An 18,190-nucleotide genomic window follows, 5' to 3' on the forward strand; every position below is an offset into this window, starting at 1 on the left:
GTGGTGAGGAAAAGGCGTCGCTCACGCATCGTGACCGGTTGACGTTTCAGTCGCGTTCGAAGTGCCGCACTGAGCAGGCAGGCAAAGTGGGAAAGAGAGCGCGTGGTTCTGTGTGTGGGCCTCCGCACGCGTGAGAGCGTGTCGTGATATTCTGTATGCGTGTGTGTGCGCTGTGTTTTGTTGGGATAGTGATCCAAGCAAACGTAGCGAGGAATCTATCAAGCTAAACTTTGAAGAATCGTTCGCTAACGATAAGGCTCGTCTGGTGGATTTGTGTCGAGTGTAGGGAAGTGTAAACATTGCCGACTCTTCACAGTCTTGAGAATTCTTCACGAAATACTTGCAGAAGTAAGCAGGATTGGCATTCACGTGCAAGAATTTCGGACCAGGACGAAATAAACATAGCGAAATGTCCAGCTGGGCCCAGCGGATGCACCGCCGGGCGGCGACCTTCGGCAGCGTGGTAACGTCCTGCGGCCATCCCGGCACCCCGTACCCGAACCGGCTGGAGAAGGTAAAGTTTGGGGTGCCGCTGGAGGATGTGTGCAAGAACGATATACCCGGGCCGCTGCTGGTGTTGATACTGAAGCTCAACAAGGAGGCACCGTGCCGGAAGGATGTGTTCCGGGCGCCGGGCAATCAGGGCGCGATGAAGAAGCTGATCCACTTCCTGCAGCAGGGCCGGCTGGTGAACGTGGACAACTATTCAGTGTACACGATCGCGAGCGTGCTGAAGAAGTTCCTGCGCAAGATACCGGGCGGTGTGTTTGGCCGGGACGGTGAGGCAGAGCTGTTCCAGATAGTCGACCTAGACGATGAGGTGCAGCAGCAGGAGAAGATTCACAGGTAAGATTCTTGCGGGTTTGATAATTGAGGTGAAAATTGGGACGTGTTCTATGTGCGATTGAGTATAAGATGCGACAAGACTAACCACATCGGGAGGTCCTTCAGATATCTGATATGGAAGTGCACCAATTAGAGAACGTGTCAGATAACTACGACATCGAACAATGCAGATTGATTATGTCTGGTACTTCTAGGTCCTTCCTTGAAGCCATGTATGCCTTGGCGAAGAGAAGGAGTCGTGGTTTGCTTTGATTCTGACTGCTGACAACTATCAATATTTACTGGAGCACCCTGCGAACTTAACAGTGTTATATAACAGATTGGTCTAGGATGTCTAACATTTCATGGAGCTTTATGGCTTTTCGTAATGTCCTATAACCCACTTCAAAATCTGTCACATTTAATTTTATGATTATTATCATAAATATATATATATATATCTCCAATAGAGAGATATTCACATCAACTTTCAATCTTCTGTTTTGCCATAAATTCTACAAAGCGCTTTTCTTCATTTCAACCTGATTAATTAATGTGTCTTCCAATCTCGTATTGAAGATCATCAGATATATGATGTATATATGAGTATGATCAGAGATCTAGAATTATAAGACTTCTTCTTCTATATTGGCACAACAGCCTCAAGACGTCTAGACCTGCCATTTGTGGCTTTCTTTCACTTTATTTTTACACGTAGCTGGATAGTCAGTACGTACGGGGAATTGAATGATAATATATATAAATATACTTGCAACACGCAAACCACAGTGACTCAGATATAACAAATATGGTTCCTGTCTAAATCGATTGGAGTTCTCCTGATACAGACACTGACAATTCCGCTCAATAGCCTATCACTACTGTTTCAAATATACAAATATGATCAGATATACTTCAAAAGGTACATCTGATGTAGGAAGCCCTGGATATATATTTTATTGGCACATCATGGAGATAGCTAGAATTTTCTGACCCTCCTAGACTCTTCTCTTTAGTACCCGACGATAAGTTGTCAAATTTCAAAATTCGCCTACATTCGGCATTGTGTATCTCAGGGGCTCAGGCTCTATAGAATCGAAACCTCGCTCTGTAGCTATGAGTAAAAGACCGCATGCTGTTAGCTGTAAATAAGTCATATAAGACATTTCATCACACACTTCTGACGTAAAAAATGACATAAAATTATCAAAACAGCAGCGTTTAGTTGCACTATTATTAAGATAGTTTTAGCAAAGCTATGACTGCCGTTGCTTCCAATCCCGATCGTACTCAGTCTGATTCTACTTCAAGAGTTCATTTAAGACATTTTAAAATAAAATTTTAACAATGCTCGAAATGTCGAAGAGAGACATTCGACTGGAGTGAAATGGGAAGTCGGGGGGCGACGGGAGACCACACATGCCGGTCGCGCTTGTCGTCTGCCACGATACATATGGTCGCGTGTATTAGGAAGTGATAAACAGGATGTCACGGTGTGTGATAAACAAGCTAGTTATGTGTCATGTTTGGCCCGAGACAGCAGCTCTGCTGGAAGCGGCACCGTGTATTTCGTCCAATCGGCCAATCTATACTCCCACGGTTAGACAGTCGGTCAACCGATTGGTAGTATCTTGTGCCATGAATCATCTTTGTTTTACCGGACAGATTGTGCGATTTTTCGCTGTCGAGGTTCGGACTCGAATCATGATTCAAGGTGAAGATAGATCTGTAGCTGCGACATTCGGATTTCAGTTAAGTTCTTGAAGATCTATAATAGGCTTCGATTGTATATGAAATTAGTTGTAAATTAATTATCAAATGGAGAATGTTTCCTCAGCCCAGTGCCTGCATGCGAATATCACCAGTGAGTCGTGCGATGTAGTAATAGCACTACCAGTCACGAAAGGCAACGATTATTTCCTATCATTTGCTGCATCGCAACCTTTACCGCTGGACCTATCGTGCCGTTGTGCAAGCATATTGTTGTCGTCCAAAACGGTTGCAGTGGCCATCGCAGTCAAAGCGCAACGACGTCTTATTTATCGTCGGTCTGTTTCTCACCATCCTCACCATTTTTTTTTTCGGATTGTTTTCACTATAACCCAACAATCAAACTTTATCGTGTTGCTTTCGGTTTTTGGCCTACCAAGCCCCCAGCCCAGGGGTATTCTTCATGTTGTGGTTCGCCTTATACGTGATCGCTACTGAATCACCGCTTGGTGGAGATAAAAATGCACAAGGTCTTGGTGCTGCTTATGCATCCACGTAAGTGGCAGGCTTGCGCATTAGCAATGTTACAGGCCCCATCATTCGGCTGTCCGTTAGTGTTTTAGACCTGAAGGACAGTGCTGGTTCCGAAAGCTTTGCAAAACAAAACAGAAAAATACGTTCCACCGTGTGTTCCGTTTTAAAAAAGAAAAAGATGATATGTTAGACCACTCGACGACTTGTCCGTGATTATCGTGCTGCAGTGGGACCAAAGTTGAACGAACGCACCGCCGGGGGTTCAGAACTAGCGAAACGGAACCGTGTCGAATGTATCGTAATCGGACGGGAGGTTTTACTTCCTGTGTAATTTGCAGTGGAATTGGTTATGACACAATTTTGGTGCAAAACCCCCTGATGGAAACGTTCGTGTGGCATTGTTCGGGTAATTTCACTGGGATGTGTCCATGTTGTGAGGGGATAATATATATGGTTTGTTTTTGTTTTATAAAGTTGTTAAATGCGCATTAATGGAAGCATAGGTGTGAGGATTATTTTTTTTATTAAAATGGTTTAGTTGGCAACGTTGTAACTTTCGACAATAAACCTTTTTCGTTACACTGTTGGTTGATAAGCCGCGGTGAAATGCCGTGAGGTAAATTAATGTTTCACTATTCACAGTTTGAAGTTCGCATATTTCCAAGGCCTTTCCTGTTGATGGCCTGTTCCTGGAGAGTTTACTTTAATGTATGAGAATTATGCGTTTATTATTCATTTAAATTATTATGTAAAGTGGAATTAATATGTGACTTGTAATATGGACATCCAATAAAGGGGTAGATCATCCCAAAAGTTAGAAAGCTTAAGCTTTAAGCCTGTATCTGTCAAATAATCCTGGTACCGGGCTGTATCATTCTGTACAGATTCGTAAAGGACATAGCATTTTGACGTAAAGAATGACACAAGGGATCATTTTTGTGAAACTGAAATTTGAGAAAAATCGATTTAAGTTTAGTAATTTGATTTTAATTTCAATGTATTTGAAATAATATACAAGTCTGATTATCAAAATAATCCTTTTTCTGTTCTTTTCGTTAAAAAAAATTGTTTACCTTATTCGCACACGGGAAACTTGGCCTAACCTGGCTCAGACCAGCTAGCAAAATTCTTTGTTTTGACATTTGTCCAGTTTGGGTTTTGGGTACTTTCATTGAGAAACCAATCTAATCCTTCTTTCCTAGGCTTAACATGGCCTGCCATTTCTATGGCGAGCTGTAAGCGGATAAGCCTGGAAAAGTCAAAACGCATACATAAAACTGGCTTAGCCCGTGATCTACCCCAAAGTTGGTAGCTTTCAAACATACAGTGTCGGCCAAAACAGTAAGACCATTGATTTACGTTGTGTATAGAGTGGTATATCAGAGTCATTATTTATCAAACCGACGTATACGATTACTTAAAACTTATGCTAAACCAATCATAAAAGCAGTTGAGAATCATGCAACACAATCAAGAAATCAAAACTAAGACTAACGAAGAATTTTTCTCAAACAAATTCTATTTCTGAATATTAATTTCCATAACTAGTAGAGGAGTAAGTACTTAATTACTTGTTAAGGTTGCTATTGTCGTGCACAGCTGCCTTTGATAAGCTTTCATTTGGATGTGTGTAATGAATCTTTTGAGAATAGTAAGGTACTCTGAAGTCATTTTACTAATGGACGAACTTCAAAAGATGTATCATTCTCTGAAATTTTCTAAGATTTTTAATAACCTCCATGGACATTCATGATCCTTCAAGAGTTAATAATCTGCAAAGATTTCAAAGATCCAAAGGTTCTCCAGAAGGAATTTCTTAGATGATTATAAGATCAATGTGAAATTATAACCTAATTTCATCGGAGCCCTATGCCTATGCCTAGGATATCAGTACTTGAAGTTAAGAAATTCGTCAAATCTTCGGAGGTTCTCAATTCTTCATAATAGAGATTCGGAGTCATTCAAAATAGTAAAAAGAGACATTCAGATTTATGAGTCTGATTCACATTCCGCCAGTTTTCCTATGGTCATGGACTCCACAGTAACTTGGCATCTTGACTGTGAGAAGTCGCGTTTCCAACAGTAGTCCGCACTGAGTTAACTAACTTATTACTATCAGCACACAAACACTCTTGAAACCATCGTTGTTGTTGAGCACCTGTTGCATTTCGTCAACTAATGGATTCAACGACACGGATGGAATAGTACGCCAAACTCCCTTTGTGAGCTAATGCTAAACGGCTAAATAAAATAAAAAAACCATTCACTTTGTTAGCCGTCCTCCGCTATACTTCATAGTTCGACGCCTTGGTTAGACACAGAGGTGATGAAAAAGGCGGACAACCACCAGCAAGAGTAGCAGCGCTACTTAGCATAAGCCCACTCGACCCGGTGGAACGGGCTTACCCACCCCGTGCGAGCAGTTCGCGTTAGTCCACGGTGGAGAACAAAATGCAACCCAGTTGCCGGTGAATCGAGTGTATCCGATCAAGATTTGCTGGAGGAGGAATCGCAATTCAACCCCAAACATCTAATAATATCAATCAACTGCCAGTGTTTACGGTGTGCTTCCACAATGACGCCCTCTTTTGTGCACTCTGCCTTGCCAGAGCGCAAACGAATGGCGAAACGTTCTACAGACTGCAGCAGGGCAGAGAAATACCACGGCAGAAGGGGTTCCGGTTGCATTCCATCGCTCTGGACGCGCGCGGGTCGGCTAATGGTCTCCAGAAATGTGTCGCACTGCGCTTTGGTTGTCGGTAAGGGGTGGCATGTTCTGATAGACCACGCCATGGTGGGGAACACCATTGGGGACGCTACTTAAAGTAGGTTTAATTTAATTTCGCTTCGCAACATAGCGCGCACGCCTTATCACTGACTATAATGTCGCTTGTTCCCAACATCAAATAGACCACATCGAATGCATCGGAGCACCAACGGGGTGGGAGCACGAGGGACTCAGAACAGCATTTTATGCTGGTGAGGCGCCGGAGGAAGTTCTGCTGCATTTTGAACGGGCTGATAAAAATAGAATCTTTGTCCGCCGTTTTTCAAAACCTGTAAGCTGGTGGATGAAACATTGGGGTTTTCTGTCGTCTTTCCGTACTTTCCACCGGGACACCGGACGGGAAAAACCCTGTTTTCGTTGGTGCCATTCTTCAAGGGTTTTTTTTACAATTAGCATCAGGTAATTAACAAAGATGCAGCTTTCTGAGGCCAGGAAGCATGATTAGAGGAGGTTTTTTTTTACTGGGCAGGAGTTCGTTTCCCCCTCGCAACATTACGATCGACCGATCGTACGGAAATGGGGAGAAGCTTCAGCTCATTTCAGCGCGATCGATATAATGTGTGAAGAGTTCCGGCCGTTACTGCAGTTAAGCGATAACAGATGCGTGTGTGGATGCAAGTCTGGCGTATCGGGGGATTGGTATGGACGTAGTTTTTGTACAATTTGGAGTAGAAATGAACGAACGCGTGGTATAACGGCGGTCCTTGCTTGCACAATATCGACAGAGTCGGTGGCCTGTCGCTGTTACAGCGTGGATACTGACCTAGTTGGTTTGTCTTCGGTGTGGTTGAACAGCCAGCGTATTGCAACCCCTGCATGCAATTCACTCCGGGTGGGATGCAAGACATATTTCTATGTGCGCGCATATGCGTGTGTGTGTGTGTGTGTGGGAGAAGCATCATATGCAGGCCGTTGTTGGGTAAGAATAGAAAAACCCCAGCACCCTCTGCACAGATGCGGTTGCAGCAATCTAACCCTTCGCTGGCGTGGACGCAAGCAAGTGTGCACTGTTTTATGGGGCCCCATTCGGGTGGAGGAGTAGGTGGAGAAGGTTGCAGTGATGTATGCCACTGCTCTGAACATTGATTCCTCCGTCCGGCGAGGGCACAAAATCATAAATGGGCGTTGCAAGCCGTTTGAGTGCCGTTTGTCCATTGCGCTTTGTCTATTCGCCATCAGCAGGCAGATACTTCATTTTTTCTCCCCCTTTATGAAACGATTAGTCATGGCGATGGACAGGACTTTTGGAGAACGCACTTCGCCGGACGGCGAGAAGATGTCGGGGCGCTTTGTGCCTTTTTATACGCACCTCACACGGCCAGTGACGGGCAATGCATTTCGATGGCCCGGAATGAATTCCAATGGACGTGTGGATGGTATTGTGTCGACGAAAACGTGCCGTTTCGGGTGGCATCCCTTTATTATGCCGCCCGTTGCAGTTTTCTGTTCTTTTTTTGCGTGTTTCTATGTCTGAGTCATGAACTTTAGAAGTTGAATTTTAGAAAGATGTCGCGAAAGCTATCGTAAAACCTACTCCAGCAGACAAAGAATGCCCAGCGAGAGGAGCAGTACGATTCTGCTTTCATTTGATTCGGTTATGTCTAGATTGCCTTATTAGGGCCAACTGTTGGTGGGGTCATCCCAATTTATGAAGGAGGTCTTGTGGCAACCGCGCGTGTGTGTGTGTTAAGGCTAGTTTCCCAAGACCGCGACATGGTATGCGACGCGTTATTGTTGCAACACACACCGAGCTTATGGGCGGCTCTCCAAATAGTTGCTCCCGTTTTTGGATGGTGCGGCCAAGCAGCTTCACGCCACAGAATGGGGAGCAATGGCTTTGTTATTTGATTTTAATTTGATAACCGCTTCTCGAGCCCCGATCGGGCCCGATCGGGGTGGCAGAAGACTCTGGTAACCTTCGGGGCACAATGTTAAAGTGATATTATCGGTCAGTTTCATGGTGCGGAGTTTTCTCACCGGCTATGCAGGGAAACGACACGCGTGTCTGTTGTGAAAACTATTCGGTAAGAATGCGTACAATGCGTTCGGTTGCCACCACCTCACGCAGTAATGCTCGATTGCTGTAACTGGTTTTCAATTTTTTTCACACTTTTCTGTATATGTACCAATTGCACATCAGGGTGTTGGGAATGGCTTGGGAATTAGGCGTAGTAAACGGTGCGTGGGTTAGACACGACGACGGGTTAGGTGATGCTTGGTATCAGAGATATGCGAAACCGCTAATGGACGTAGGTAGCGTGTGGTCGTGAAGGCAATTGGTTGAGAAGTTTGTGCTATCTAGCAGAAGGTTACATTCTAACAGGGGATTCTAACAACACCGTCTTAGAAAACGGTTGTACAGTGGTGGTCATTGAAATAAGTTTATACTTTCATTTGCCATATTTGATTAGGTTTCTATTGAGGTTTGAAATTATTTGGACTAAGTGCGATAATGTGTGTACGAATGCTAAAGAAAAATCATTGGAAAAATCTCTTTTAATACTTATAGTTCCAGTACTCAGATATTCCCTGATATATCTTATTACATTGGACGACGGAGACCACGCGTATTTTGAATTTTCTCGTATCTTCGAGATGAAAGTTTAGTTTTGCTTCGTGTAAACAAATAATTCATTTAATATTTTGAGCGACTTTATAATAAAAAATACATTAACAAAGTTATTGTAGCAAAATATAAGGTATTATCTTTATTTTTTCGTTCTTTGCTTGCATCTAGTGCTAAAAACTCGCTGCGCTCGAGTATCCCGAGAACTATTTGGACATGCCTTACTTGCACAATATCCACTAAATAAGCGTGGAGAGAAATAACCGAGAAATAAAACCAGACATAAATATTATCTACTTAAGTTGTGTAAATCAATAGTCTTATTTCAACGACCACCACTGTAATTTTTTGTTGTATTGACAGTCCCCGAGATACGCTATTATAGCGGACTGCTATAACCCGGGAAAAATCCGCGTAAGTCGAATCCGGGAGTAAAATCGTTTATACTTCAAAGTTAAATAGTTGACTTCCATGCAACTTTTTGAAAGAATACAATAAAACAAATTAAAAATAATTGTTTTGTATGACAAAGAAGAATATTTTCTAACAATATTTTACCATTTTGCGATAGATTTTGTGCTATAAACTAAATGAGCTGTCAAATTTTCCAAAAACCGCGTATCTCCAAATCCGCGTATAAGAGGCACCGCGTATCTCGGGGAATGCCTGTATTGCAAAATTAAGTTTGCACGACGTCAATCAAACACGCTGTACAGCTGCACCCGTTTAAAGCGGACTCGCCCTCAACTGAGTCAACAAAACTTAGCAAATGCGAACGGTAGCGTTAGTTGACAATTGCACGAGTTTCCCCAAAGTCTAAGCACATCTCCAGAACCGCGCCTCCGTAGCCGCCATGCGAAGGTAGTGAAAGTCCATATTTGGTTAAGTGATTGTACGCCAATTCGGCCCATGGCAGTGGGACAAACAACAACGCACAATGGGTTACTATTGTCCAAATATGTGTTTTCTTTTTACAATTCGTGAACACGTATCAGAGTCAGCGTTACCTTCCTGTTGACGCGTGCATGTGTGCACACGTGTCCCGACAAAATCCGGGCGCCAGAGTTATGACTGATGGAGGACGACATGACGGCATGCTTTAAAAATAGCGAACGATTTACGATTCCCCCCCCCATTCCTTCCCCCCCGAAAAAAAGGTGGCTTATCGTTGATAAGGATCGTGATTGAGAATCGTACGCGGAAACGTTCGACAAATCGTGTGCTGTAGACGACTTCGACTTAGAATTACATTTAGCGAAACGAACTATCGCAAGCGCGCGCGCCTCACGAACATCTTCAGCTGAATAAAAACGAAACAACCTCTGCGCCAAGGCGGTTTTATTCGTACTATCCTTGTAACCGATGGCGGTGGAGGCAGATCGTTAAGAGGCAGATTAAGGGGATTATGGTTGCCGCTACCTGCTGGCGTCATAATTTGTTTTGCATCTCCGACGCGCACAAGTGTGTCGCACGAAGGATGTTGGTCCCCCCCTCCCTGTTCGCTGTCGATCGCTGACATGTGCGGATCGTTCGTCCAAACGTAACACGGTGCTTCGCCGTCTGCTCGGCATCCACGGCAAGCACTTCAGCCAGTTGGTGTGCACGCGGGAACGCACGGGAAGAGGTCACGGTTGGTCCGCATGCCATCGGATCTTACTGGTCGCGTTTGCAGCTTCACGGTACCCGTATACCATTTCGATTCGTGCGGCCGTCGGTTTGCGAGTGCGGTGCGCGGTTGTAAATTGTTGAAATAGTTTCCCTCGCCCGACTGCTCGCTGCTTGTACGTTCGGCAAGGGGTCGCACCAAGAAGTTCTCGTATATGTGTTCTGCCCTTCGTACCTTCGTACCCTTCGCGCGAATGCACCTGGCTGCACGGCTCTGTTCTTCGATACGCCCGTTTAGTTTCTAATTCAACGAACCCCACTGCAGCCACAAGTGCTGGGGGAGGGACGTGAGGAATATCCTCACGAGTGGGGTTTTGTTTTTTGGTTCTGCGTCCCGCGACAGTACGGATGGATCTGGTTTTCGTGGAGACAACGACAACGTCCTCGCGCGGTAATGCCAAGCGCGAGATACTCTCGGTGCCTCGCGAACTGCACGCCGCCGACCGTGTACTACATTGCGCGGTGATGATGATATTTTGGTGTGGTGTACTTTGCTGTGCACCCTCTCGCACCTAATGCGCAATGAACTGCCTCCAACTGCTACTGCCCTTTTCGCTTCTTTCCTTCATTTAGCGCGATGGTTGTGTCCCCAAACCCCAAAAGAGGTGTGTGCGACCGGCCGGGGCACGACCAATACAAAATGTGCATGATTGTGATGATGGGGATGCTCGATCTGTGTCCATTAGTGGACATTGCATCCATTTGTCACGACAAGTGTGATAAGTGGTGTGCCAACATGCGCTTGTCGGTCCATATTTCCATAGCCGTCAGGTTCGCGCAGCTCCGGTTACGCACACGAGACAGATACATGGGACCGCCGGCGCCAAAATGCGCATGCTAGAGGAGAGTTACAAAATAAAATGCTAAAGAGTGCAGACATTTCACAGCGCATAAATGGAGTTCTTGGTGGGGGGGACCATGTTTGGTAGTGTATCGTTTCTTAGCAATCGTAGCGCTGAATTTGATAAGGTCGAGAATGCTAATTGTTTCAGTCCAGATTTGGATGCTCACCAGTAACTGAGCGTTGGTTGCCTCGTTAGTCTGCATGAAGATTTGCAGATGCAATCGCGTAAGTCGCCTACATCCCCATTGTATACGGGGGTCTTACTCAATTAGGTTGGTTATGTGGAATGTTCTACGTTAAGTGAATCTTCAAAATTAATTCTTCATTTCCTTGTAATGTCGATGATCTCATTTGAACTAAAGGATTACTGGTTCTAGGATTACTCATCTAGAATTGCAGAGTTTCTGTTGGGGGTTGTCAACTGACTCTTCGTTGACTTGGAATTTCTCCACTTCTCTCCAAAACTGTTGAATACTTCGAATACTTACATATGTAGACCTTGAGACATGAATTCTTTCCAACTCTGGCAATATGTCAAGAGACAAATGCTTAGCAGGACCTGTGGAGCGGGTTTCTCATTTGAACTAAAGGATTACTGGTTCTAGGATTACTCGTCTAGAATTGCAGAGTTTCTGTTGGGGGTTGTCAACCGACTCTTCATTGACTTGGAATTTCTCCACTTCTCTCCAAAACTGTTGAATACTTCGAATACTTACATATGTAGACCTTGAGACATGAATTCTTTCCAACTCTGGCAATATGTCGAGAGACAAATGCTTAGCAGGTCCTGTGGAGCGGGTTTCTCATTTGAACTAAAGGATTACTGGTTCTAGGATTACTCGTCTAGAATTGCAGAGTTTCTGTTGGGGGTTGTCAACCGACTCTTCATTGACTTGGAATTGGACTGGAAATTGGATTGGAAGAACTGGATTGGAAATGGACTTCGAATACTTACATACGTAGACCTTGAGGTATGAACTCTTTCCGACTCTGGCAATATATGGCAATAAGTCGAGAGACAAATGCTTAGAAGGACTTTTGGAGACGGTATAACGAAGTATTCTTTGAATTGCTTGATGTCCACACTGTTTTGGCTGGTCATAACCACCAGAATTCTGGTCATATTAGAATGACACCGGACGACCTTTAGGTACAGCATTTTTAAGTCCACAGGAGAGATGTGCGTCCGCTAGAATAGGCCGGAATATGCGGTAGCTTCGCAGCAGCTACATCTCTACAATGATAACTGAATCTGCCAAATCAATTCCTGTTCTTCGTCAAGTTATTAAAATCCTCAATTTTTATGAAGCTCGTGCGGAAAGGTTTTTGTTACGAGAGTTGCTGATTGCTAACTCCCTTATTTCTCCAATATTTCTGATGCTATGGCATGCGCTGTCACGTACATTTACTCAAATTCCATTAACGTATTTTTACTGCCCTTTTAGCAGACAGGAAAACAATTACCGGGGTAAGGTGCGCGTTCGTAACCGTATTCGATTAGTCAACCGCACATCGGCACACCGTGGCAACACGTTGTCTGCTCTAACGTGGCCAAATTGAGTGATGCTGTGGCAAATAGCGGTGGTACAAATGTATGTGTGTGTCTGTGGAAATTGAGGTGTGTCTCCCGGACGCATCATCATCGGAAGCATATGGGAAAGAAAACATAGTAAAGGAGAGCATGAGCATGAGCACGGTCCGGGGGCGGCCTGTTAAAAACCACCCGCGCTATGGTGGCGGCCCGCCGTACATACACAGGCGCGCGCACCTCCTGTGTTGTGCTGGTTTGCACGCCGGCAATGATTTGACCGGCGTCGACAAACACATATCGGTAGTAAAATTGAACTTAATTAAGAGGTTAATTTTTCCGCCTTTTATAGTGCTCGTGTGCAGTTTGTTTCCGTTTGCTTCGTGGATGTGCTGTTTTGTCGTGCATTAGTTGTTGGGACCCTATCTCACGGTTAACTTTCAAAGGACGGCATATTTTTTATGTTAGCAGTACGTGGATTTCAACTTCAGCTTTTACGCCAAGAAGGCACATTCTGCGGTTAATAGAAATACAGCAAAAACTTGATAATTTCTCACATAATTGCTAATTTTATTAATATTAGACCACGAATTATTCATTTTTAGCTCCGTGTCTCGCCCAAATACTTGACAAAAAAGTAGTGAGAGTACATTGCTGTTGGGAGATTTCAGTGTGGAGGATGTAGACACCGGGTGCGTTCTGTGCGTTCATGATTGGCTGGCATCCCATTTGGTGTTCGGGCCGCCCCAAAAGACAAGACGGCGGTGACGACGTCGTCGACAAACGACAGCTATCGATTTCCCCCTGGGGGTCACGTCTCTGCCCTGGCGAAAAGGGGGAAAGATGGCACGGTCTTGTTACATTTTCCATCCGCAGCCGCGAGGGGAAAAACCTTCATCCACGTGGTTTTGCTACGAATGCTTGGCAGGTTTAGATTTTTCACCCCACCATTGGCATCCGTGCGCGAAGCGATGATGACGAAGATGGACGGATGTTGACGTTTTCGCGTCGTCATGCCTAGGATCAACTGGTGGCAACCTGTCTGTCGGCAGATCTATCTGCAGCCGGGTGTCAACATTGGGATGGTACACGCGGGTGTGCATGGTGGTTTCTTACCGTCTGTTTTCGGGGTTTTCTTTTGCAGTGCTGTATGTTGATTACCGGCCAATCAAAAATATCAGTGGAAAAGCTTCATCTTGGTGAGCAAGACACACTTCTCCAAAACGAGGGTCGCTTTTGACGCGTTCTTGAGCGCCCCGAAGCGTGCTCAGCAGTGCGCCAGTCAGTCTGTGGCCGCCCTACGGTAATTATAACTCCGTCATCCGTCGGATGTGTGCTGGTTTGCACGTTTGCTGCATCGGCAGTGGAATTGCCTTTTAAGTGATTGATCATTACGTCTAATTATATCGCGTCAATCTAACCTTCGCTGCTAGCGGTAATACATTGTCCCTTCCAGCATCTTGAAATTCTTAGAACCAGGATGTTTGCGAGAAAGTGAAAGTGAATAGATAATTATATTCTACCGACAGCAGCACGAACCGTTCGCTTTGACACGGATAGTTCCAATTGTTGCCATATTTTATCACTCTGAAACGGATACATACATTTTTTCCCTGTACAATGCCCACCAAAGTGTACGCGTTGAAGAGAAAGTAAATTCCATTCCATAATTTGTCACACACTCCAAAAAAAAAATGGATGCCACCAAACTCTCATGGTCTTCGCGGGCCGTTAATTTCAAGCCATCCGAATAAAGTGCGGCACCGGATCATTGAGTGACTGGTGTTGCTTTAGGCGGATGGTTTGCCGCAGTACATCCGTTCGTCCAGCCGCGTACAATGCGAGTCAGAGAGATGTGAATGTATCATCAGATATGCCACAAGACATATAATTTACCAGTTAATGACACAGTGCGATGCGGTGGCACCAAATGATGTGCGTTTTGTGGCCTGAAGTCTTTGGGAATTGGTTTTTTGATTTAAGTAATCTTCCGCTGTCGTGGAGCGCTTCAATGAATTTTACATTATACTGGGCTGATGGCGATATACGTAATGCAACTAAATTAATCTGAAGGTAACATTTCCGGGGTGTACACAGAAACCTTTCCCTTGGATTTCAACTGCAAGTATGTTGAAAGGTTCTCGCAGACTCTTTAAAGTATTGAAATCACATTAAAAAGACGAATTTGTTTCGTAAGAAATTTTAATCGTTATATTTGCAAAGAATCTTGCTATAATGTTAAGAAATTCATATACTCATCCTGCACAACTCAAACTTACAAGAAGGGTAGGCAAGACAGCACGAGACACGGCGAACAGAAATACGACACTACACACGAGACACGACAGCTTGAATGGTTTCCTATCTAATCTTATCTTGCGAAACCCGATTGATAGTAAATTGCACCCAAAAGGGCCCTCTTGTGCGAGAGAATGGCTAGAAAAAAAGGTACCTCTTCCCTTGTTTTGTTTGTGCTATTGTCCGCCGAACGTTGTTGCATCGTGTACGGGGGAAATCTTCAAGGACAGTAGACGAGGTTGTAGAAACCGGTAATGTGTCGTGTACCGCCGGTCGGTTCCGTATGGTGCAGTGTTGTCGGTTTTATTTTGCTTTGCTGCCGCTTTTGCCTTTTGCGAGGTGTGTTCGGGCGTGTGCCGCTGTCTGAAGATTGCAAACTCTTGCGTGGCCTGTCGGACACGGAGTGTATTTAAGGGATGTTAGCGCTTAAATACTAATATGCTTATCGGATGTGGATGGATTGCTGTACCGCACGTGAACGACTACAGTGCCGTCCGTTAGAGCGATACTTGCGCGAATTAATTGATAATGCGATGTTTTTCGATGTTTCTTAACAATTATTAACTTCTTTTGCACAGGAGGGACAAACTTAACACACATTTAATCGTTTGTTCTGTGTAAACTAACAAAGATCTGGTGCCGTTTTTTTTTTATATGGTAAAAGTCATTATTTTATAGGCTGTTCTATGCTAATATTGTTTCAAATTGCGACTTCACACAAAGAGCAAACTCCAGCCCAACTATGAAATAAAAGTTAATAATGTAGACCAGGGGTCTCCAAACTTTTCAGTCTGCGGGCCGCATTGGTTGAAACTATGATAGCGTGAGGGCCACCTACACATTACAGGGTTTTACATTAGATAGGATATGGCCAATCCAACTGATACTGAATCGCACGAACAGACAAGATCAGACACAAAAACTAAAAACTTTAATGAATCGCTAAAAATGGATATAGAATCGCATGCGCAATTTAGTGAATGCCAAATTGGTCAACCTGTTTACGCACAGGCGGATTCAAGTGTTGAACTACAAAATGAAGTTGGAAATTAATCACAAGTATTGATCATCATTAAACCTGAGTTTTAATCGATAATTTGCACATGCTTTGTTTAAAATTTCCTACATTGGTTTTAAATTTTCTATCTCAACTCTTGAATCCCGCAGATACGGAAACAGCCCGGCCGGATTTGACATTCACTAAACTGTGCCCGCGACTCCATATCCAGCATTTGCGATTCAGTAAATTGTGTTGTGTTTCACTATCAATCTCCCAGTTAAGCCGATAAACTTACGCGGGTAATTTATAGAGATGTTGCGCTCGAGATGTTTTTCGTTTGACAATTTCTACTATTAAATATTGCCAATTATTACCGTAATTAAATTGAACAGTTAAGAAATATTACAACTTTCTCAAATTAGACATTTTCATTAGAATGGTAATATTAGCAATAGCGTCGCGGGCCGCATTGGAGACTCTCGAGGGCCGCATGCGGCCCGCAGGCCGTAGTTTGGAGGCCCCTGATGTAGACGATCCAATAACGTCAACTAGTTTTGTATGAAATCTGACACGGAATTGAGGAAATTGCGTCAAAATAATTCGCAAAGAACTATTAATTCAGTAATATTCAAAAGTACAGCCAAGTCTCCCTAAGGGGTAGTACCTCTCAAAGATAGCAAGTCTTCCTAAGATGAACATTTTTGACAGTCCCTTCATTTTCATTACATCTCATGTTTCCGAAAGCTGCAAAGTCTTCCTTACATCACTTTCTCAAAGTTGTACATGATGCTTGTACAACAATGTCCTTCTAAGGTAGCTGTGTTTTGGGGTTTGCCAATGACAACTACTGATGGCTGCGTTTACAGAGAATGGTTGAAGACTTCCAATACATAAATGGTATACCATCCAAGTGCTTTTGTTTCCCAAAGCTGCAAGTCTCTCTCTGCACGTTAGAGAGACTTGACTGTAGTTTGAAGTTTGCATATGCATTCTGTTGATTCTGACCAATATGATGATAGGCCTACCACAAGTAGTTTTGAGAAGAACGGAGTCACTATTGCAGTACTTTTAAAGGATTTGTTTTTACATCTCTTTTGCTCGAAAAGCGGAGTTATCATAGTGTACATTTGAGGAAAGTCAAGAACTCTCACATCCCTGGTGTTTTATTAGTCCACTATATCAAATTTTTGTTCAAGACTCATCAATTCTCAAGGGCTCTGTTTTGTGAAGACAGTTGTCTAGGTATATCTATGAGATACTGGTTTACAAATCCCAGAACTCCACTGTTCAAGATATCTGACCAGTTTGCCTGAGGAGCACCAGATAAAGAGAACCTATTGTATCTGTCAATGGGCCATTCACTAATTAAAATTACTTTTTTGTACTAATTTAACTATTTTTTAAGCAAAATAATAGAGTTAACATGAAGGTTATTCTTGGTCTCAAGCCACTTTAATGATAAATTTTTGGGTCACTGAGTTTTATGTACGATTAGTATTATATTTTGTTACTGAATTGTAGTCTTTTTCGTGTGATATCATATAAATCTTACAACGTACATATGTATCGCACATTCGCACGCTGAACAACTGTGCCGAGATATCCGATCAACAAGACGCCCACGCAAATCGGAAAAATTAAAAAAACGTAAACGATCGCACATCGGTTGTATGTCTGCGATCGTGTACTCTTGGTCGCTGAATCGTGTGTCGGCAGATGGGGTTTAAATTGTCGAGATAAACCGGAAACCGTTTCGACCTTTATCGACGTGATGGGTAACGCACTGTTTCGCTAGACAGCATGACGTTGTTTACCGTGGGCAATGCTTCCTTTAACTCAATGACGGGCGTTGGTTGTTCAGACAAAACACATGATCGTCCATGACTGAGAAGTAAAATCGTTATCGTATATTGACAATTTATTTGCGTTTAAAAGAATGCAGGTAGAAGCTGAAGTAAAAGAAAAAAAACACTTGTTTTAATCTGTATTGTTTCTCTCTTTCTCGTTCATCAGACTACTTATGTCACTGCCAGGCCACACGCAGCGTTTGCTGGTGTTGCTGTTCGGAACATTCCGCGTGATCGCCAGCAACTCCGAACGCGCCGAAACGGGTATGACGAGCGAAGCGCTGGGAGTCTCGGTGGCGCCCAGCTTCTTCCAGTCGTGCGTTAGCGACGGCAAGACGGCACGCATGAAGGATGTGCTGCGATTTAAGGTGAGTATCGGTACGCAGGACCGACAGGGGTGTACATTTTGTAAAGACCGGGGGTTTGTTGGAACCTTCGTGCAGTGGCTTTAGTGTTTCGCGCACAGTTATGTGTTTCGTTTTGTTTTTATTATTGCTCCGTCCTATGCTCTGGTCAGTGTCAAACAGGGCACAAATAATCAAAGTTTGGAAGCGGGAACACTACGCAAGATAGATGGTTTCATTC

At 43.9% G+C, this 18,190-nt stretch overlaps 1 protein-coding gene across 1 annotated transcript in view; it reads left to right on the forward strand.

Annotated features, from left to right (window-relative positions):
• The first annotated feature begins 409 nt into the window (after positions 1-409).
• LOC128719286 (uncharacterized) overlaps positions 410-18,190 on the forward strand; it is a 33,424-nt gene continuing 15,643 nt past the window's right edge. The window contains exons 1-2 of the mRNA XM_053812910.1: positions 410-846; positions 17,772-17,973. Coding sequence (XP_053668885.1) covers positions 410-846; positions 17,772-17,973 — 639 coding nt within the window. The remainder of the gene's footprint in view (positions 847-17,771; positions 17,974-18,190) is intronic.

The sequence above is a fragment of the Anopheles marshallii genome, chromosome 2 (assembly GCF_943734725.1).
Source record: "Anopheles marshallii chromosome 2, idAnoMarsDA_429_01, whole genome shotgun sequence".
NCBI classification, from domain to species: Eukaryota; Metazoa; Arthropoda; class Insecta; order Diptera; family Culicidae; genus Anopheles; species Anopheles marshallii.